We start from the raw sequence: 23,561 nt of genomic DNA on the forward strand, positions 1-23,561 counted from the left end.
CTGACCACTAGAAAAGAGAGCTAGAGAATACATGCAGTTGTTTGTGTTTCTGTGTCTCTGGGGAAAACAGTCATATAAATAAAGCTTTCCTTTTGAAAATCTGGGCTGGAATGGTACCTGTACGTAAACTAAATGGTAGGAAGTTTTCAGCTCAAGGAGTCTACCCTGTTAACTATTAAATTCCCTAGGCAAATTTCTTAAACAGTGTCCTAATACTATCTCCACTCTGCCTGTATCCTGTCAGAAGCAATAAATAAATCTATAATATTTTATTTTGCCTTTTATTTTTGTGAACTTTTTTCACTTGTAAAAATTTTTGTAAATTTATATCTTGTACACATTGCCCTTAAATCTCACTCTTGAGCAGTCCACCTCTTAATCTCTGGTATGTACCAGAGGCAATAGAGAGTGAACATGATTTGCCAAGCTTCCCTGATTCTCAGCCCACTGCTGCAGAGCTGCCAAGTTACCCAGCTCTAGGAGGGAGACTTTTTGATGAGTCCTGTTTTTGAACTTAAATCATAACATAACAAAATAGCAGATTTCTAGACCGCATAACCATTAATTCAATGCGGTTAACAAAAGATTGTGCTATGGAAAAATACAGAAATAAAAAAATAATGTAATGCAAAGAAATTAAGCTGGCCAAGAATTTGGAGAAAAGAAAGTCTTCAAAAGCTTTCTGTAATGTTTATAAGATATAGATCCTAACACTAGTTATCCCAGCAGCATATAAACTAATCCAAAAATCTTTTATATATAATACTGCTTTAAACTGGAACCTACATATCACAACACAAAGCCCAGTATTATCCAAGAACTCAGGCCTCAGAAACGGAGCCTACGCTCAGTCGTGAATCACAGACTGGAAGGATCCGCGTAGTCAAACAGCCCCTGCTCCAATCATTGGCCAATAAATACGGCTTATTTGAAAAAATTTTTTAAACATTTTTTTAAGCAATTTAAAACTCTAACTTCAATTAAAGAAATGTCTTGCATATGTGGTAGCCAGGATCCGTTTCTGAGCGTAGACGCCCTAAACACAGTATCATTCAGCTACGCAGATGATATAACTATCCTCCTCCCCTTTAATATTCAAGACCCCTTATCCACAAACTACCTGAAAATGATAATGGAAACGGTAGAAAAATGGATGTCAAGTCATAAACTAAAACTGAACTCGGAGAAAACTAAATTCCTACTACTGGAAAGGGAAAAAAAAACCTTCTCTCACAGAACTAGAAGTAAACACAATCAAGTACCCAATGCAAAGCACACTCAAAATCCTGGGAATCCTACTAGACAGAAATTGCACAATGCAGTCTCAAATCCACAAAATCATCCAAAGAGCATTCTTCACAATACGTAACCTAAGAAAAATAAGAAAATTCTTCAACAAAGATCAATACAAGATATTAGTACAATCCCTAGTACTGAGTATTGTAGACTACTGTAACAGCCTATACCTACCATGCCCAAATTACATGATAAAACAACTGCAGACAGTTCAGAACACGGCCCTCAGAATCATCTACTCACTGGGCAAATACGACCACATCACCAAAGCATACTTAGACTCACACTGGCTACCAATAAAAGCAAGATCTCAGTTCAAATTCTACTGTCTACTATACAAGGTAATACATGGAACAGCACCCAGCTACCTAAACAACAGACTACACCGTAACCTCTCACACAGATCAAGGAGAACCCAGAGCCTATTCACTCACCCCCCTCTCAAAGGAACACGACGAAAGAAACTATATGACAGCCTTTTAGCGACACAGGCAGCAAAGATCGATACTACCATCACCAATCTACTGACCAAATCAATAGACATTAAAACATTCCGAAAAGAAATCAAAACTCATCTCTTCAAAAAACACTTCCCATCATCATAACCTCACAAAAGTTTAAGATAATGCTCTCATGACTACCCAAACACCACCACCAGCAACACCCAAATCCGAACAGTATTATCTCTACTCGTCTAAACAACAGAATCCGGACAATATTATCTCTATTCGTCTAAACAACCTATCACTATCTACTATCTACTACCAATTTATCCTGGAAAAGTCCAGAACAACAATTGTAACTTAACGCATTCTTGTTTATATGTACTGCAATGCTACTGGAAATGTCCAGTCTTCTAACATGTAATCCGCTTAGAACCGCAAGGCACAAGCGGAATAGAAATCACTTATGTAATGTAATGTAATGTAATGATTTTATAAATACAAATATACAAAGGACGGACCAACAAAACCCCTGTCTCGTCTCCCCTTCACATATATCCCCTCTACTATCAAGAAAACTGAAGAAGCCAAGTTATTATAGAATGCTACACAGAAATATCATGCTAACAGAATACTGCAGTCTCCAGTTATGTCTCTAGCAGGATATATATTTAAAATCTGATATATTCTAATGACAAAATAGAAATAAAATTATTTTTTTCTACCTTTTGTTGTCTCTGGTTTCTGCTTTCATCTTCTTTTCACTCTTTTCCTTCCAGCGTCTGCCCTGTCTCTTCAATCCAGCATCTGCCCGTTCCATCCACTGTCTGCCCTCTCCCCCTTCCATATGTATCTGACTTCTTTCTATGCCCTTTGCCCCTGTCCATCCAGCCTGTGCCTCCTCTCTCCTTTTTACATCATTCATTCCAGCTTCACTGCTTTCTTCAATTTTATCTCTCCTACACCAGATCTAGCATCTTTATCCCTCTCATTTCTCTGCTGACCCCCCTTTCCAGCATCAATCTCTCTCTACTTTCTTATTCCTCTCTCTCCTCTGTCCCTCATCTGATCTCGCCATTCCACCCTGACCCCCTTCCCCTCCTGTAATCTCCCTGCCAGCTGTTTCCTTCCTTTTTTCATTCTCCCTTCCCTCCTCCCCCTATCCAACATTAACTCTCTTCCCATCCCTTTCCTTCCTCCCCTCCCAGCAGCATCTCTCCTTCTACCTCCCTCCAGGTCCAGTAGCAGCTCCCCTTTTATCCAGCAGCTTCCCAGCCTCCTACAGTGGCTTCCTCCCCTTCTAACAGTACTCAGTACTTGCCTGCAGCAGTGATTTACTTAGGCAGCCTTGGGTCCGTTGTTGCCTCTGAGGAAAGAGGAAGTTGCCAGTGAATCACTGCCCTGGCAAGTAGGAGAGCTGCTTGGAGGGGAGACAGCCACTGTTGAAGGCTCCTCATGATCTTGTTTGCACACGCTGACCATCTCTCTTGTACCTGCAGCTCTCTCCCTTCCACTTGCACCTTCCCCGTGGCCCTTTTCAGCAACTCGACAGGGGCGGCGATCAAGACAGGCTGCCGACGTTGGGACCTTCACTCTCTTAGTCCCGCCTATTTTGTTTCAACTTCCTGTTTCCGAACAGGCGAAACTCACAGAGGGAAGGCCCCGACATCAACAGCCTGTCTTGATTGCCTGAGGCTGGGAGGAACAGCTGTCGGCAGGAACCACTGTCGGCAGGAAATTTAACTGCCGACTTGATCTCGCCAGCCCTGCGCGGACCGGCAGAAATTTTCTGCGGACCGTCAGTTGAAGAACAGTGATCTAAAATACTCAAAAGTAATGTCTGAACTATGTTCTGTTTGTAATCCCTGATACCACTAAGTGAAACCAGCACTTCAGATCCCATAATGGACCAGGATGGAGTTTGCAGAAATCCAGGACTGAAACCAAGTTTGAAATTGGTTTCTCTCACGCTCTACCCATTAAGCTTCTCCATTCAAAGCATGGGCTTGCATAGTCCCGATCCTTGCTCACAAACTATTACTTCTATCATACTCGCAGCTAGGCTCTCCATCTTTCCCTGCTACTACTTGACAAGTGAAAGTGGGTTGGGGGTCCCACAAATATACATTTGCCTAGGGCCCAATATAGTATTAATCCGGTCTTGGCTGTGGCGCCTCCAGACTGCAACTTATAGCTCAACCATTACATTGAAATGAGTGAAACAGATGCCCTGCAAAAGGCTTTGATGATAGGGGTGGTGATATCAAAGGCATGCTATTGGATAAAATAACCCATGCTCCACTGACAGAAAATGAGGGGAAAAATTAAAAAACATCAAGCCAGAAACCCAAAACCCAAGTCAAACTACTAAAAATTTCTAAAATGTTTCAAAACCCAAATTCATAGAAATGCTCAATGCCAGAAACTACTGAACATCTAGGAGGTATCACAGCAGACTTAAGAATTTGGGGAATAAAATATATCTCTCTCGAGGGACTTAGGGCTAGATTCACTAAGGACACCGATCGTGTCCTGACCACTTTGCGACCCGATTTTCCTCCAACCCGATTCCAACCTTGTGGCCGATCTTCCTCCAATCCGATCCGCACATGCAAATGAGGGAAAATGGCATGCAAAGTAGGAAGGACACAATTCACCAAATTAAAGAAGGCACCCAATTGGGCTGGCCGATCCAAAAACGAGCGACTGGTGAGGATCAGTCTCTTGAGAAAAACCCTGCTCTCTGCCTCCATCCTACTTCTCCTGCTCTCTGCCCCAATTCTGCTAATCAAAGCCTTAACCCCGCCAGTGAACTTCAGGTGATCAGCCGTGGCTTTGACATACTGGCCCCCGAGACAGCCCTCGATCGATTACTCGCCACCCTGCTCTCTGCCCCGACTCTCCTGCCCTTCTCTGCAGTGCAAGCCCGTGATTTTAATCCGCGGGTCAAAACCATGGGCTTGCGAAGTAAAGTAAAAAAGTAATAAGTTTCCAGCTCTGCCGGGCATGGAGGACCAGCACATGCGCAGACCATCTACAGACAAAGAAGATGGTCTGCGCATGTGTCGGGATCGCTGGAGAGCAATCCGTGTGGTCGGTTGGGGGTGTGATTCCGATCGCCCTCATTTGCATGAGGGTGCTTCGTGAAACAGCGCCACGGATCCGATCTGATCTGTGGTCTTAGTGAATCTAGCACTTCATCAATGTGGTATGGATAATATCCTGCAGGTGGGGAGTGGCATCCTGCAATAGCTCCTTATAATAGATGATGTCAACAAGCTGGTAATTAGCTTCTTGAACATAAGAATTGCCACTGCTGGGTCAGACCAGTGGTCCATCGTGCCCAGCAGTCTGCTCACGCGGTGGCCCTCATCATCTATAATTTATTTAATTCGTTTTCTATCCTATTTTCCCCAAAGAACTCAGAATAAGTTACAGGTCAAGCATACATAATATACAGTTAACAGGTTACAATTTGACTACAGTACAAAATTTACGATACAAGGTTGTATCCTAATTCTATATATACTAGGGGTCTAATACCAGTAAACATAATATAGAGTTTACAGGTTACAATTTTTCATAGTTATCCTTATCAGTACAAGATTTTTCAATAAGTTTTTATCCTAACGACACACGGGGATCCAATACCAATATACATAATGTACAGTTTATAGGTTAAATTTACCATAGTTACAGTGGAAGATTTTTCAAGACAAGTTTTTATCCTAATGTGACACATACTGAGATCTAGTACAGTATACATTTCTTTGTAATCCATCGGTCATGGGCAGGGGAGTTAAGTGAAGAGGTATGTTTTTATCATGTAACAATAGCATTCCTTCTGAATGTTCATTGCTCACCTAGGCCTGGAGCATTTGTGGCCAGATCTAGGCAGCTCATCTCACAAGACTGGCCCTGCTCTGCTTTAGAAAATGTAATATCCAATGAAACACTGCTGCTGTTGTGCACAAAGTAGAGGGAAATATTAGCAATGGAGCAGCCTGACACCCTATCACATTCAGTGATAGTTTGTGCTGCCCATGCCTGGAGAGAGCATGGTGGAAAAGGTGCCAGTAGTAAATACCAGTGTGTTCCTTTGTCCATGGAATGGATCACAATTGAGTAGTCAGAAGCACACAGAAGTCCTGAAAGCACCTTTGGTACAATGTTGGCAAGATCATTTATATAGTTTGCTGGATTTGAAATATAGGCAAACCTCGGTTTGCGAGTAACGCAGTTTAAGAGTGTTTTGCAAGATGAGCAAAACATTCTCGCAAATCGTGACTCGCAAACTGAGCATTGACTTGATTTACAAGCATCGCTTTCTCCCCCGCGCTAACCGGCACCCTCCACCCAAACAGAAGCCTTACCCCATCTGGCACCGGCACGCAGCCCACAGGACGTGCCGGTGAATGAAGATCCTTCCTGTCGTCTGGACCTTGAGCATCTGTGCATGTTCAAGGCCTTCTGGTTCTCGCTCTCTTCGGTGCCAGATGGGTTAAAGCTTTGTTCGGGCAGGCGGAGGGGGGGGTGCAGGTTCACGGGTGAGGTGGGGGGGGAGCGATGCTGGTGGCTTCGGGGGGGGGGGGGAACCAATCAAGCGAGTTTCCCTTACTTCCTATGGGGAAACTTGCTTTGATATAAGAGCAATAAGGTTTGCGAGCATGCTTCTGGAACAAATTATGCTCATAAACCAAGGTTCCACTGTATGTGCATTTGGAAACCCCCACCCTACCCTGTGGTAGAGATTTATCCCAAGTGCTGTGGACGAAGTAACAGCAGTGAATTCTATGCATCCTGCTGGATTAAACCGTGAGGTGGGTGGGGCGTTTCTGTGACTTTGGATTTTCAACATTGATGTGGGTTTATTTTTATTTATCCTTGTTTTTGTGGGTGGAGTTTGGTATTTTTTATCCGCTAGCATGCCTTTGACATCACCATCCTTATCATTGGAGCCTTTTTGTTGCCACTTTTGTGTGTGTGTGTGTGTGTGTGGGGGGGGTTTCACTCATTTCAAAGTAATTGTTAAGCTATGAAGTACTATCCCGAGAGCCATAGGTATGTTTTTGATTATACTGAGAAGCAGTTTTTGGATTTGTTAAGATTTTCTTGTAGATATTGCTACACTGTTCTCTCTTCAGGAACACCTTTTTGGTGATGCAATAACTGAAGCAGCTATTGCAAAACATGGCCTGTGTCAGGATTGAGGTTTACAATTTTATTTATATTCAGTTTTCTTTTTCTGTTAACCTCATTGAACTGAAATTATTGCGATATATAAATAAATAAATGTCTATAAATGAATGTTTTCTTTGCACATATTGATCTCTCTCTCTCTCTATATATATATATAAATGTTTTTTATATACGTGGTGGATTGTGTGGAAAATTGTATGCTATGATTAGAAGAGAAAGTAAACAACTAATTGTAACTTCATGGGTGGTATTTGTGAAGAGCTGATCTATAAGCAAACTTTTAAATAACTTTTACATTATGATAGTAGTTCTGTTGAATTTGTAGGATTTGTATTTGTCTGCATGGGATTTTTTGGTGAAAATTGCAGCATTTCTGTTGACAGAGGATTAATTCACGAAATTTCCCCCTTTATTTTTTGAATTAACAGTAAAATATAACACTATGAATTGCTCTCCTGGCTCATGTCCACGTATACTGAGAACTATTTCCCTTTCTGAATGGATGTCTTTTATGTATTACCAAAGCTAAAATTTTGAAAAAAATCTATATGTTCTGAATAGTTGCATGTTTATATTAGAGTGAGGATTTCTGAAAACCCAAAACTAGCTTTAGTGTGCAGGAAGTGACTTAAATGTGTAAATAGTAATAAAAAAAATATATTAAAAAATCTAGTCATGGTTTACATTGATAAGTGTGCTAAGTGGACTTTGGATTTCAAGAATAAGGTGCCATTATAATCTCAACCCATTACTTTTACATTTATAATGTTTATTATAATTTATTTATTTAAAAAATTTCTATACCGTTTTATATCAAACCGGTTTACAAAATGGTTACATACATAAAATGTTAAAATACATTTTTATACAAGCAAAATACATTTTTACACAAGCAAAAAATGAATCATACAGCATTATAGTATTTGTTTTTAATGAATAAGGATCACTTCAGGCTGGAATTACTCTTCCAGTAACCTGTACCTTAATATGCAGAGAATTTTTGCACAACAAAAAATACCCATGTGGTATTTTTGAAGGAGCTTAAATTCAGGTTCAGCTAATGAGAGATAAATCATTCTGAGATGATTGATATGACAGAGTCCCACATGTGCTATTGGCTTTTGGTGTGTGTTGCATTCTACACAGTTGCTTAAGTTTAGAATGGCTGTTTTCATGGGAGATCTGAAAAGTTCCAGAAGTCAGTAAGAGAGCAAAAGGATTACTTCATATATGGGGTTCTTGTACATTTCTCATTGTTTGAAAACCTGTCTCCATGAAAGATGGATTACAGATGAGAATAAGGAGATATACTCCTTTAGGCTTTCAGCTCACTGAAAAAAAGTATTTTAAAAGAGGCCTACTGGTACCTTGTGATAGACTGGGCTTTATGCACGCAGGTGGACTGGGTGGTTATGGATCAGGAGACAGTGAAGATGAGAGGAGTGAGAAAGGCTCCGAATCATCTGATACTGATGATGAAGAATTGCGACACAGAATAAGACAAAAGCAAGAAGCTTTTTGGAGAAAAGAAAGAGAACTGCAAATGTTAATGGAAAAACAGTTGGAAGGTAAATTCTATTCTGTTCTATTCAGAGGTAGAAAATATCTAGAAAACTTGGATGCTAGTCAAATATTTTTAGAAACTAATAGAAGAGGGTTTTAAACTTCCTTTGAGATAATTTGTTCTTTCCAATATTTATTTGTTCATATTATGTTCTCCATGTATAAGCAGGATATAAACAGCCACGCGCATACCCTGAAGCTCTTTGCATTTACTGAGCACCTCCATAATGTGACGGTGAAACCTACTTACTAAGGGAATCCTCATCTGCAACTCTATAACTGGACTCTTTTTGAGGGGTCTTGCCATCTCCATTAACAGTAACTAGACCCTCATCCAGAGAGATCCTTTTGTCTACAGTACTGGAAGCATGCCTTTGGTTTTCATATCCAGTGATTTGCCCCAAGGCGTCTCAGGAATTCTCTGAGCAGTGACTAGGCTCTTGCTATGAGAAATCTTCTGCTCTGCTGAGTCTGATCCATGTTGCTAGCAGCAGCTGCTCTGAGAAACCAGAGGCTTGAGCTTTGACACTAGTTGTCTTCAGCTCATGATGCCATTATCTGTGGTTGATTTATCCTGCTGTTCATGGAGAACTTCTGTTATAGATAGGTAACTTTCTTATGGCTACCCTATATTAATTTCTCTTTTTAATTTACCTTTTGCACAATTATGTAGAGGGAGAAAGAAAGAAGGAATTTGTTTTCTATAAGCAAAAAGGATGAAATTGTTTGCTCTGAATAACTATATGGACAGGTTTCATAGCCCCTCAGCCCTTCCTTCCATCTCTAGAGACCACCAATGAATTGTAGTTTAAACATCAAGGCTTTGGGAGTTCTTGGCGATCTACTAACTGGTAGAATACCAACAAAGAATCTCCCCGAATCACAAGTGACTGACCATTTTATTAGGTTTATGACATCACTTCATTTATTATTCATACATAAGTTAGTATATATTCCAATTACAATGCAATTATTTCAGTAAGATCCACTGATAAATTGCATACTGTATCAATGTTCTTTTGGTTAGTTTTGATCACATGATTTCTTGTCAATCTTATTTCATTAGTAATTTTTCCCTAGTAACAATATGACTTGGTTATCAAAATTATTTAGTTTTGCTCGTGTCAGCATTTACATTTAGACAGATCATTATTTCAATGCATTGGACATCTTATAACATATTAGTTTAGGGCACAGTGACCTGTTCCCTATTCTAGAACCCATCCAATATCTCCAAAAGCTATGGTCTACAAAAAATTATTCTAGTTGAACCCCCTAATAAATTACCTACAGTTGCTGACTAGTCCAATATGAACTACAACTGTGCTGTTTGATAGTACCAAGTTAACTTAGGACAGCCCTTCCCCTATGATCTATAGGTGCCCATAAAAATTTTTTTGCGAGTTTCAGATTTCCCACACACCCCCAAAAAAAAAAAAAAAATTTGAAAAATTTCCTTTGCCAACTCTCTTGGTACCAGTATGAGCAGTGTTTGAAACAAAAATAAAAGGCACACAGTACATTTATTTTTAGTACTGAAATTCTACCCCACCAGGATATCCAAAGTCCCTTCCACTTTTGCAGATCCATATACACCTGTCGTATAATACAATCATAATTGGACTGATAAAGATGACTTAATTTGCAGGGTATATAAATAAGGAAATACTTTTGTACAGAAAGTGGTAGATGCGTGGAACAGGCTAACATTAGAGGTGGTGGAGACTGTCTGATTTCAAGAAAGCCTGGGATAGTCCTTTGGGATCTTAGAGGAAGAGATAATGGTTACTGCAGATGGGCAGACTGGATGGGCCATTTGGCCTTTATCTGCCATCATGTTTCTGTTTCTAAATATCTTTTCATAGGTTCAGTTATATCTTAACATAGGTTCAGTTATTTTAAAGGGAAAGACCTCCCATATCCCCTGTTCTTCCTCAGTCCTTAAGAAGCATAAACACTTGTCTCCCTCCAGGCATGCATCAACTTCATCCCAGGCATCGATCCCATCAAACAATTTGCAGTGTAGGCACACCCAAGACCAGGTTGCCATCGCTACAGTTGGTTTCTCCTCTGAGTTGTGCCTCGACATCGAGGTCACCAATGCCTCAACATCAAACAATGCCTGTGCCTTCTGTACCACATGTAATATTGGTACTGGTGTTGTCTCTGCAGAATCAGCTTTGAGAACTGTTACAGAAGGAACTTGTTGAGATGCTGCAGTTAACACCGGTAGAAACACCTGCTCTAATGCATATACAGCCTCAGTCCAGTCTGAGCTTTGCCCAAGTCTTCATCCAGGGACCATTTCTGGACACCACATCAATGCTCCAAAAAGGTGGCAGATAAAATTTAATGTGGACAAATGCAAAGGGAATGGCATATTAACAAAAAAAATTAGACAAAAAAAGAAATTATATTAGTAGCTCGTCCTCATTTTTAAATTGGACCTGAAAATTAGAATCATTTTGAACCCTGCATTATTACTCCCCAAAAAACTACAATTGGGAGGGTTCATAAAAAACATAAGTATTCTGATCCAAATAGATCACACATTTACAAGGATAAAGTAATTGGAATTTAGCCCCCAATGCTTTAACATTTTCTTTCAATTCTAAGAATCTTTTCCTTCTTATTTGTGTAGTTCTTGAGACATCTGAAAATATAGATATCTTACTATTCAAAAAGGAGACTTATTTCAACCTAAAAAATAGGCGAAGTAGTGCATCCTTATCTTGTTAAAATACAAATGTTACAAGAAGTGTTGTACGCAAAACTACTACTTCTGAAGTCTCCATAATTCTTGAGAGGTTCATAGGACTCGAAGGATCAACCATAGGCTGGGCAGCTTCTGAAGAGGAAGATAAGATTATTTTAACAGAAACAGACAAAAAATATATTTTATGTAGAGGAGTAAGCCCTTCTTCAGGGTATTTAAATTTATAGAACAAATCTTTTGGGGACATTATAAGTGTTAGTGTTTTCAGGAAATTCAGAAATCTGCTGCTTAGTATAGTTATCAAAATTTTTTCCATTTTCCTCAAAAGCACCAATTTGTCCTGAATAATTAAAGTACAAGAAGACTGAACTCCTTGAACAGATTGTTCTAAAGATTTAACTTTCTCCCCTTGGACCTTTAACTCTTCAAATCTTTGTAGTTTCAAAGTTTGATTTTGAACAAGTGGTGAGATTCCCAGACATACCTTGTGTAGGGAATCTAATGCAGGCCAAATCGATTCCAATGTGATTTCAGCGGGCCTCTCGAGAGGCTGAAGAGTTGGCAATTCCCCTTCCTCCGTTGAAATTCCTGAAGCCTCCTTTGCAAAAGGTAACCCGCAGAATCCTGGGGCGCCAGCAAGCCCAATAGCTCCGTAGACAACATTGAGTCCTCTGCTTGCGTTGCTGCCAGTGTTCCCCTCTTACACGGCTGCAAAGGAGGCGCTGGTCCTGCGGGGCTGAGCAAGATTTTGCTCCCTAACGTTGATACTTCACTCAGTCTAGCTCTGCAGGAACACCCCAAGGAGAGGACAAGAAAAAGCTTTTGATTGCTCCCTGCCTAATAAGGTAGGCTCTGGCAGTCGGGCTACCGCCACTCTACCTCTTCATTTTGACATAATGTTGAGCTCTATTTAGAGCAAAAATGAAGCAGGTTCGTTGTCGAGCAGGAGCAGTAATCACCATGTCCTACTAGTAAGGTGCTATCTTGTTTCTCCATTAATTACCATTTCTATATCTCCTGCTATGTCAAGCACCTTGTTAAAAAAATTGCCTTCTTTTGATAGATATATCCCTTGACAACATCTTCTGGAATTTTATATCTTTCATACTCTGTCTCTTGCTAGAAGATATGCAGCAAGATCTGCTTATGATGCTTTTGAGTTATCAAGAGCTTTAGCTATGTCAGTGGCAATAAGATGTTTAACATGGTTGAGAGTCTCTGATATGGATATCAATCAAGATTGGGAGATGAGCTTTTTGGTGTTGAAAATGCTTTATAAAAACTCACTGACCATGAGAAGAGTTGGAACACTTTGGTTAAAACCAAGTCTAAACCTCCTTCAGCTTCCTGGTCATTCAAGCCGCTTTCCTCATATCAGAGGTGTTGTTCAGCAAAACTCACTGCATCTCGCATGCCTCAGCAGAAGAAACAAAAGCAACAGCGTCCACAAGAGTCTCAACCAGCAACTCCTCAGAAACCTGCTCAGTCTTTTTGACGGGCTCATAGAGAGCATAGCTGCTGTTTCCCTTTCTCTGCCTCTTCCTCAACCGATCGGAGGTCAGCTCCAGTTACATTATCCATGATGGGAACATCAGACCTCTGGGTTCTAAAAGTCATTCGAGAGGGATACTCTCCATTTCATCACTATGCCTCCAGATCATCCTCCAAGAGAGTCCTCTTTTGACCTTTAGCAGGTGTCCCTTCTTCTTCGAAAGATAGTCTTCACTTCTTCTGAATGCCATAGAAAAGGTTTCATCTGCTCAGAGGAATCAGGGGTTTTACTCCCGATATTTTCTTATTCCGAAAAAGACAGGAGGTCTACGTCCAATTCTAGACCTCAGGGGCCTGATAAAGTTTCTATGAAAGGAAAAGTTTAACCTGTCCTTGGTAATTTTGTATCCTTTCTTAGATCAGAACAATTGGCTATGCTCTCTGAATCTAAAAGAAGCTTATATGCACATTTCAATTCATCCTGCCCACTGAAAATTCCTCATATTTAAAGTAGAACAGCAATACTTTCAATACAAGGTTCTGCCGTTTGGCCTCACATCTTCACCCAGAGTGTTCACCAAGTGTCTGATAGTAGTGGCTGCGGCTCTATGGGCTCAAGGTCTTCCGGTTTTTCATTATCTTGACGATTGGCTCATATAGGATGCCAATCCACAGAGGGTGATTGCAGCAACATAGTCAACAATTCTCTTGCTTCAACAGTTGAGGTTCGAAGTCAATTTTCCCAAATCTCAACTTCATCCCTCTCAGACTCTGCAATTCATTTGAGCTGTGCTCGATACCATTCATCTTGGCATTCCTCAGCAAAGGCAAGAAAATTTGATTCAGCTTTGCACTCAGATTTGTCAACTTCCATCTATCTCAGCCAGGCAGATGATGGTGCTCCTGGGCCACATGGCCTCCACGATTCATGTTACCCCTTTTGCGAGACTTTATCTCAGGACACCTCAATGGTCTCTTGCTTCTCAGTGGTCTCAAGCTCTCCATCCACTCTCTCAGTAGATTACAGTGCAGTCTCATCAGATTACGATCAACTCAGCAGTCTTGCATCAGATATTTTCTCTTTGGTGGATGACTCAGATAGACCTGTTTGCACCTCCTCTCAATCACAAACTGCCCCAGTTTTGCTCTAGACCGTACTCTCCCCAGCATCTGGAAGCAGATGCTTTCCTCCTGGATTGGACACACAAGTTCCTATATGCGTTTCCACCCATTCCTCTCATTCTCAAGACCCTTATCAAGCTCAAACAAGTCGGCCACCATGATTCTCATAGCTCCTTGGTGGCCCAGACAACACTGGTTCTCCTTTCTACTTCAGCTCAGTCAAGTATCCGGTACCCCTGAAAAATTTTCCTTCTCTTCTCATGTAAAGTCAAGGATCTCTTCTGCATCCCAATCTTTAGAAATTGCACCTGACAGATTGGTACCTCTCGGGATGACGTTGGCTGACAGTCATCTTCCCAATCCTGTCTGACTTATCCTGGGAGGGTCAAGAAAACAATCTACAAAACAGTGCTACCAACAGAAATGGACACAGTTTTCCATGTGGTGTACTCTTCATCATCATGATACTGTTTCCACTTCTATATCTTCAGTATTGGATTACCTTCTACATTTATCCAACTCAGGCCTTAAGACTATATATTTCTATTAGAGTTCATCTAGGTGCTATCAATGCTTTTCACAGACCAGTCTAGGCTAAACCTCATCCTCTTGTGGGCAGATTTATGAAAGGACTTTTCAATGTAAAACCACCTCTCAAACCGCCTCCAGTGGTTTGGGATCTTATTGTAGTTCTTGCTAAACTCATGAAGCCTCCCTTTGAACCAATGTCTTCGGCTCATCTTAAATATCTCACTTGGAAAGTGGTCTTTCTCATCTCCCTTACATCTGCTTGTCGAGTGAGCGAATTTCAGGCGTTGGTGGTGGACCCACCTTTCACAGTGTTCCACCATGACAAAGTAGTACTTCGTAAACATCCAAACTTTCTTCCAAAAGTAGTCACTGAATTTCATCTCATCAGTCTATTGTGCTTCCAGTGTTTTTTTCCTAAGCCTCACTTTCATCCTGGAGAAGCGGCTCTTCACACAGACTGCAAATGAGCCTTGGCTTACTACTTGCAAAGGACTCAATCTCACAGGACATATCATCAATTGTTCATCTCTCTTGATCCTAACAAGTTGAGCTGACCAGTATCCAAGAGAACTATTTCTACATGGTTGGTGGCTTGTATTGCCTTCTGTTATACTCAGGCTGGGCTACAACTGGGAGGTCATGTAACACCACACAAAGTCCGAGCTATGGCTGCTTCAGTTGCTTTCTTACATTCCACTCCTATTGATGAGATCTGTAAAGCTGCTACTTGGTCCTCAGTTCATACATTCACATCTCACTACTGTCTGGAATCTTTTTCCAGATGGGGATGGTCACCTCGGCCAAGCAGTATTGCAGAATTTATTTTCTTAATGGCCAACACTTATCTTCCATTACATTCTAGTAAGTTAGGGAGTCCTACATGTGAGAATATGCTGCCTGCTTGTCCTGGGATAAAAACCAGTTACTTACCGTAACATGTGTTATCCAGGGACAGCAAGCAGATATTCTTACAACCCACCCACTTCTTAGCTTGTGTACAGAACTGATGTACTGCAAGCCTATGTCAGGCAGGAAGGCACTCGCGCATGCACAGTGCGGGCAGCCACAAAGTTTCTAAAAACTTAGTGGTGATGCACTTTTAAATCTGTCCGTACTGGGGCTCCGTGGATGACGTCACCCACATGTGAGAATATCTGCCTGAAGTCCCTGGATAACACCTGTTACGGTAAGTAATTGTGCTTTCTCAGTGATGGCTCCAATGTGGTGGAACTCCCTTCTAAAGGAATTAAAACTGGAAAAGGATGCCGAAAAGTTTAAAAAAGGGATACAGACTATTATTTTCACAAACTGCTTCAATGAATAAAGCAGCATACAGGGAGGAAGCAACATAAAGGAAATAGCTGGGAACCTCTAATTATCTGGATGTGTGTAAATCTAGGATTGTATTATGTGTTTTAAATAAGTAGGATTTAGAATGAACCTAGTACATAATGCTTATGTTGTGTATGTGTATATACATAGGATGAGTGAACTGCCTAGAAGTCATTTGACTATGGCGGTATAGAAAAATAAAGTTATTATTATTATTATTATGGTATAAATAAGATGAATGTATACATTGGGGTATATAGTATTCTCTAGAGAATATTTAGGGTGCAGATAATGTGTAAAAACTGTATACTCAAAGAGACTAAATGTAAAAGATATGTAAATGCTCCATACCCTGATGCCTAAATGCACCAGAATCACCAGTGAGTACCATATAAAGTTGTACTGAAAACCATCACAGAAACACTTTAATCCTGTATTGTAACACCGTTACAGAAGCTCATGCATGGAAACTTTACAGAAGCACTTAAACTGTATTATAACACCATTACAGAAACTCGTGTAAACTCTGAATTGACTCCCCAGTCATTAGTAGCAGTATAGAAGTTTTTAAATAAAATATAAAGGAAGGGTCTAATATAACCCCTAATTCTTTGATTGTTTTTTCAACTTTAAGAGAAACTCCAGATTCCAGTGTGATCAATGTAGAACCAAAGTTAACTGATTAAACCATAAAACTTTTGTCTTGCTTGTATTTAATTTCAGTTTGCAGGACAGAGCCCATCTTTCAAGTTTTCTAATATAATCCTTGATCTTAATATTGACATTTGCAATATCCCTATCCACTGGAATTAACCAAAAAATATCAGCACAAGAGAGTAAAAGATCTTCACTCGACAAAACCTGTGTCTGCACAGAACTCCTAAAAATGTTAAAAAGTATAGGAGAAACAGAAAACCTCTGTGAACTTAACAAAAAGAGTTCCGACTTTTAGAGAAAATTCCATCCTTAATTACACAATAACTCCAGATTCTCAGATCAAATGTTTGCAAATTTGCATTATGACTGTTGATTTTGGATAGCCTGAAAATCATGTCTTCGAGGAAATGCAGTTATCAATATTTGTATTAGCAAAATTTCAACATGTTTACAATTTGTTTTTTTTTTATTTCTTTATTCATTTTTTCATATTACAACAAGTGTATCAGAAAAATATATATACCGTATTTTCACGTAGATAACGCGCACTCGTGTAAAACGCGCGCACGGGTATAGCGCGCGAAAAACACAAATCTATGTACAGAAATTTTTATATACCGCGCACACCCGTATACCGCGCATGCTGCCCGACTCTCCTTTCGCCCGCCCCGACTCTCCTCTGGCCACCCCGACTCTCCTTTCGCCCGCCCCGACTCTCCTCTCCCCCTTGAAGTCTTGTCCCCACCCTGAAAGCCTGATGCCCCCCCCCCGACGTCCGATTCACCCCCCCCCCCCCCGCAGGACCGCTCGCACCCCCACCGCGAAGGACCGCTCGCACGCACCCGCACCCAGAAGGACCGCTCGCACGCACTCCCACCCGCACCCCCACCATGAAGGACCGCTCGCACCCCCACAGGCTCCCGACCCCCCCCATCATGTAGAAGCTCCTACCGGTGTCCTGCTGCTGTCTCTTGGCGGTCCCGACTCCCCGACACGATCGGGGCAAGAGGGAGCTCAAGCCCTCTTGCCCCAGCCAACCGCGGCACCCCCGACACGATCGGGGTAAGAGGGAGCTCAAGCCCTCTTGCCCCAGCCAACAGCGGCACCCCCGACACGATCGGGGCAAGAGGGAGCTCAAGCCCTCTTGCCCCAGCCAACCGCGGCACCCCCGACACGATCAGGGTAAGAGGGAGCTCAAGCCCTCTTGCCCCAGCCAACAGCGGCACCCCCGACACGATCGGGGCAAGAGGGAGCTCAAGCCCTCTTGCCCCAGCCAACCGCGGCACCCCCGACACGATCGGGGTAAGAGGGAGCTCAAGCCCTCTTGCCCCAGCCAACAGCGGCACCCCCGACACGATCGGGGCAAAAGGGAGCCCAAGCCCTCTTGCCCCGCCGACTCCCCAACTCCCCGACAATATTGGGCCAGGAGGGAGCCCAAGTCCTCCTGGCCCTGGCGACCCCCCCCCTCGCTAGTTGTTCGGGCCAGGAGGGAGCCCAAATCCTCCTGGCCATGCGACCCCCTACCCCCACTACAATACGGGCAGGAGGGATCCCAGGCCCTCCTGCCCTCGACGCAAACCCCCCTCCCAACGACCGCCCCACCCCAAGAACTTCCGACCGTCCCCCCAGCCGACCCGCGACCCCCCTGGCCGACCCCCACGACACCCCCACCCCCCTCCCTGTACCTTTGTGTAGTTGGCCGGACAGACGGGTGCCAAACCCGCCTGTCCGGCAGGCAGCCAACGACGGAATGAGGCCGGATTGGCCCATCCGTCCCAAAGCTCCGCCTACTGGTGGGGCCTAAGGCGCCGGGGCCAATCAGAATAGGCCCGGGAGCCTTAGGTCCCTCCTGGGGGCGGGGCCTTGGGCACATGGTCGGATTAGGCCCATGTGCCTCAGGCCCCGCCCCCAGGTGGGACCTAAGGCTCCCGGGCCTATTCTGATTGGCCCAGGCACCTTAGGCCCCACCAGTAGGCGGAGCTTTGGGACGGATGGGCCAATCCGGCCTCATTCCGTCGTTGGCTGCCTGCCGGACAGGCGAGTTTGACTCCCGTCTGTCCGGCCAACTACACAAAGGTACGGGGAAGGGGGGTGGGGGTCGGCCAGGGGGGTCGCGGGTCGGCTGGGGGGGGGCGGTTGGAGGTTCTTGGGGGGGCGGTCGTTGGGGGGAGGGGGGTTTGCGTCGAGGGCAGGAGGGCCTGGGATCCCTCCTGCCCGTAATGTAGTGCGGGGTGGGGGTAGGGGGTCGCCGTGGCCAGGAGGGTTTGAGCTCCCTCCTGGCCCGAACAACTAGGGGGGGGGTTCGCCAGGGCCAGGAGGACTTGGGCTCCCTCCTGGCCCGATATTGTTGGGGAGTTGGGGAGTCGGCGGGGCAAGAGGGCTTGGGCTCCCTTTTGCCCCGATCGTGTCGGGGGGGCAAGAGGGCTTGAGTTCCCTCTTGCCCCGATCGTGTCGGGTGTGCCGCGGTTGGCTGGGGCAAGAGGGCTTGAGCTCCCTCTTGCCCCGATCGTATCGGGTGTCGGGACCGCAAAGAGGAAGCAGCAGAACACCGGTAGGAGCTTGTACATGATGGGGGGGGTCGGGAGGCTGTGGGGGTGCGGGTGCGGGTGGGAGTGCGTGCGAGCGGTCCTTCGGGGTGGGGGTGCGTGCGAGCGGTCCTTCGGGGTGGGGGTGCGAGCGGTCCTGCGGGGGGTGAATCGGACGTCGGGGGGGGGGAACTATGTAAAAAAAAATTTTGTACAACGCGCTCACGCGTATAACGTGCGAGGGTATGCGCGGTACGTAAAAACCACGTATAACGCGCGCGTTATATGCGAGAAAATACGGTAATCTTATAAACACACACTTGATTTTCCATGAATACTTTAAGTACAATATATCATATTTATATTCATATTTTTATAATGTTTTAGATAATATGTAAATCATTTAATATGTATGACAAATATAAATAAAATAACCCCCACCCAAGCCCTCCCTTCGTATTTCAGAAACTCTAACCTAATACTTCAAAATGCATTAATTTATTCATACATATTGTACGGTAAATAAAATAATATCCACCCACATCCCCACTTAACAAATCTCTTATTATGGGAAAATGTTATTAATCATTACAAAAATCTGCTAATGGTCTCCAAATCTTCAGAAATTTACCAAAATAACCTTTCTGTGTTGCTATTGTGCGCTCCATTTTATATATATATGGCATACCGAATTCCACCAAAAGTTATAACTTAATCTGTCATAATTTTTCCAGTTACATGTTATTTGTTGAATTGCTACTCCAGTTAATATGAATAAAAGTTTATTATTATGTGACGAAATTTGACTTTTTGCTCTCATTGTTGTACCAAATAAAATAGTATCATAAGTCAAGGCTACTGGATTGTCCATCATCCTATTTATTTGAGGCCAAATTGATTTCCAAAATAATAATAATGTTTACAATTTGTTGAAGATGTTACTTTAATATGTAAGTGGGGAAAAAAGGGGGTAAATTATAATTTGTTAAAAATAGGTAAAGACATTTGAAAACTCAGTACACATTAGCACTAGGATGAAAGTGTTTATTTTTTTGTTGGATTCTTTAAGAAAACTGTTTGGATGACTAGATGACAATATGATTTTCTTTCTGTTTTTGTTTTTGTTTTTTGCAGAGGAAAGACTACAGAATGAAAAAATAAAAAAAGAGATTGAAACGGCTATTGCAGAACAAGAGAGTACAGAAATACAGGAAGAGAGAGAATATGAGGTTGATATAGATAATGAAAACAGGGGGTCTTTGAGTGAAACTCTGGTTTATGTAGATATAAAAAAAGAAACTAGAGAAAAGGAAGAAGCTGGAAGCAAGTCAAGAAGTAGCAGCAGTAGTAGCAGCACAAACCATAGCAGAAGCAGCAGCAGTAGTAGCCCATCTAGTTCTTCTTACAGTTCTAGTTCAGGAAGCAGCCACAGTTCATCATATTTTTCTTCACCCAAAAGAAAGAAAAGACATAGCCCAAGCAGATCTCCACCACGGACAGCCAGGCGCAGCAGAAGCAGAAGTTACTCCCATAGGAACAGGAGAGAGAGGACTAGAAGCAGAGAAAAAATCAGTGAGAGGAGGAGGTCAAGTAGAAACAGCCTGGAAAGGGAGAGGCGTAGAAATCGAAGTTCTTCACATGAAAGAAGTCGGGAAAAACGTAGAAGCGACTCAAGGGATAGACATGCTAAGGGGAGCAGAGACAGACGCAGGAGTGATGACCAGAATAGAAACAGGAACAAACGTAAGGTTGATAGTAAAGAGAGAGAGATTAAAGAAAGTAGCAATAAGATCATGGATAAAGATAGGAAGAAAAGGGAAAGGGATCAAGATAGAGAGCTTGATAAAAGAAGAGAGAAACATACTAAAGATGAAGAGAGAGACCGCAGACTTAGCAGTCATGACGAGAGTAGGACTAAAAGAAAACGAGAGAGTGAAAGGATCCTCTCTCATGAGTTGTCATCTTCTAGACTAGCACGGCAGGATTCTAGGCAGGAAAGCAAGAGGAGTTCCACCAAAGATAGGAAAAAACAGTCTGCCTCTGAATCTAGTGGAAGGAGCAGTTCTGAATCGCCAGAAGTCAGCAAAGAGAAAAAAGCTAAGAAACAGAAGCATAGCCGGTCAGATTCTCTGGAGAAATCTCAAAGGTCTGGTAAGAAGGCAAGCCGCAAACACAAGTCTAAGTCCCGATCAAGGTAGTATACTTTTTAAGTATTTTTTTCTGATTTCCTTTAGTTTAAGTAAAATTGTGGTGTTGTGCTTTTTCATAAATGAAAGTTTTAATTCTGATTAAAATTGGCAGCATGAGAAAGACTGAGTGCAAGTTTAAAACAATGTAATGAGTAAAATTACTGTTCTAATCACACAAATTGATTTTCTCCTATTTTTCTTATTTTTCAGGTCAACTACACCTCCCCGTCGTAAACGCTGAGGAAAGATATGGCATTTATGCCATGATTTTGTTTAAAAAATTCCATGAGTTTTAAGGGCTTGTCTCATTATAGAGGCACATTATGGCTGTGTAGGTGAAACCAGACTCCATTTTTAAATCTGTAAATAGTTTTCTTAAAGCTGCTCCAGGTTAAGTGAATAATAGGATTACTTTGTATTAAAATTTTGGAAAAACATAGTGCTTATTAAGACTGTCATATGGACTAATCTCTTTCAGTTGTACTGGTCTTAAAATTATTATTGGGTGTACTGTGATGTCAATAAACTCTTTAGGTTTTTTTTTGGGTTAATGTTCCTACACCATGATCAGGGTTACATAGTCAATACAATTGCAAATAAAAGTAAAATATATTACCACTCAGTCTAGAACCCCCTCCCCCCAAAAAAGGTTCCCCTTTAGTTCTTGGGTGTTCAAGAATCATTAAAGAAAAAAGAAATCTATTTAAATGTTGAGCAGTTAGAAAAGCTATATGATTCATCAGCTCCATTCTCATCCTGAAAATGAGATCAAAGACAGAAGGTGGTTCCTCAGATATTTTGGGTTTTTTTATTACACTGGAGTTCATATACAAACAAAAGTATATTAAGTTCACTGTTCTGTGGCCCAATACCAGATGTCTGCTGAGAAATTACTGACTACCACTAAAATGTTACTTTATTAGTATACTTGTATATAAACTACACTTTAAAAACCAGAAGCATGGATTCCTCGAGGACAAGCAGGCATAATATTCTCACATGTAGGTGATTTCATCCATGGAACCTACTACTACTCATTTCTATAGCACTGCCAGATGTACGCAGCACATGTAAGAGAGAATCCCTACTTGATAGAGCTTACAATCAAAACACACACCTGCAGTTTTTTGTTTTCAATGGAACTGAGAAGCTGTTTGTCAGTCTTTTCTTAAGCACATTAAACTTTTTGATTTTTGAGTGCCTTCCTATCTTTATTTTCTTTTTTTTCAGTCAAACTTCTTTGTTTTTTTCATGTTCTTGTATTCCTATCAACTTTGGTTAACTTTTTTGTTTTTAGCCTTAGGGGCCTACATTTTGGTCTTTTTTTCTTGCCGAGAGCATCTTTGTTGTGGAAATTGCATGCTATTAAATTTTACTTTGATACTACCTCTTTTAGATTATTTGTGAAGTTCTGAGTATTAATTTAATTTTAAAGACAGACAGACCACTGACACTTTATTGGAAATTATATTGGCTCCCAGTGGAGACAAGAAAGAGATTCAAATTTAGATACATATGTTACAAAGTGGCACATGGTCTTGTGCATGGTCAGGTTATCGTGTGGACCATTTTATGTTCGCAGATTCCGGATGCTCATAATGTAATTTTACTTAGTTTGCTTTTCCTTCTGTAAAAGGCTGTTTATACAAAAAATATTTTCATAGATTCTTTTCAGGATGCCATTTGGAATAAGGATTTTAGTAACCTGAAAGCAAGCTCAATCTACTATCAGCACTTTAGGAAATTGTTGAAAACTTACTTGTTCAAAAAATGTTTGAAAGTCTAACTCTGTATTTTACAGTGTGTGTTCAGTACTCTTATTTGGTTAACCGTATTGAACTGTAAGGTTTTACAGTATATAAAGTTATGTTGATCGTTTTTGGGATACCTTTTACTCGAGCTCCCCAGGCCATTGAGCAATTTGACTTTGCATCAGCTGTTTCCTCTCCATATGTCGAACAGCTTAAAAAAGAAAAAGTGCTCTTGATGTAATCGAACCATTTAAGGTTTTGACCTGTATAATTGGTGCGTCCAGATTCTCAGTCCTGATCATTGGGACATTAACTGTGTCTTCGGTGTCCATATACAGAAGAGATCAATAACATTCAATAAATATCAAGCAAGGGGGGTACTTAGCTCTACTGAAAACTGTGTAAAGTCCCGGGCCTCAGCTGCTGCTAATCCAAAGTGCTCAGTGCTTCAAATCCAAAAAGTGCTTTGTGCTTGAAATACAAAAGAAAAAAACAAAAATATAAAATCCACAAAGTATCCAATCTTATCCAAATACAATCCAAATTGTTAAATTTCATCTGCAATGTCCTGCTTATCTTCCATAGCTTCCTCCTTCTTCAACACAGTATGTGTAATACGATATCCTTCAGCACAATACGTGTTTCCCCTTTGGCTTTCTCAAGAGGAAGATCTGCTTCACACTTCTAAGGAAAGCAGCAATATATAAGTAAAAGAATCAAAATCATACATATCTTATAAATAACCT

The 23,561-nt window shown here is 41.8% G+C and overlaps 1 protein-coding gene across 1 annotated transcript in view; it reads left to right on the forward strand.

Annotated features, from left to right (window-relative positions):
• The window catches only part of PNISR (PNN interacting serine and arginine rich protein), a 163,034-nt gene extending 141,430 nt beyond the window's left edge, over positions 1-21,604 (forward strand). The window contains exons 10-12 of the mRNA XM_033936988.1: positions 8,336-8,506; positions 20,010-21,069; positions 21,275-21,604. Coding sequence (XP_033792879.1) covers positions 8,336-8,506; positions 20,010-21,069; positions 21,275-21,305 — 1,262 coding nt within the window. The 3' untranslated portion in view covers positions 21,306-21,604. The remainder of the gene's footprint in view (positions 1-8,335; positions 8,507-20,009; positions 21,070-21,274) is intronic.
• Positions 21,605-23,561: the final 1,957 nt, after the last annotated feature.

The sequence above is a fragment of the Geotrypetes seraphini genome, chromosome 3 (assembly GCF_902459505.1).
Source record: "Geotrypetes seraphini chromosome 3, aGeoSer1.1, whole genome shotgun sequence".
Taxonomy (NCBI): Eukaryota; Metazoa; Chordata; class Amphibia; order Gymnophiona; family Dermophiidae; genus Geotrypetes; species Geotrypetes seraphini.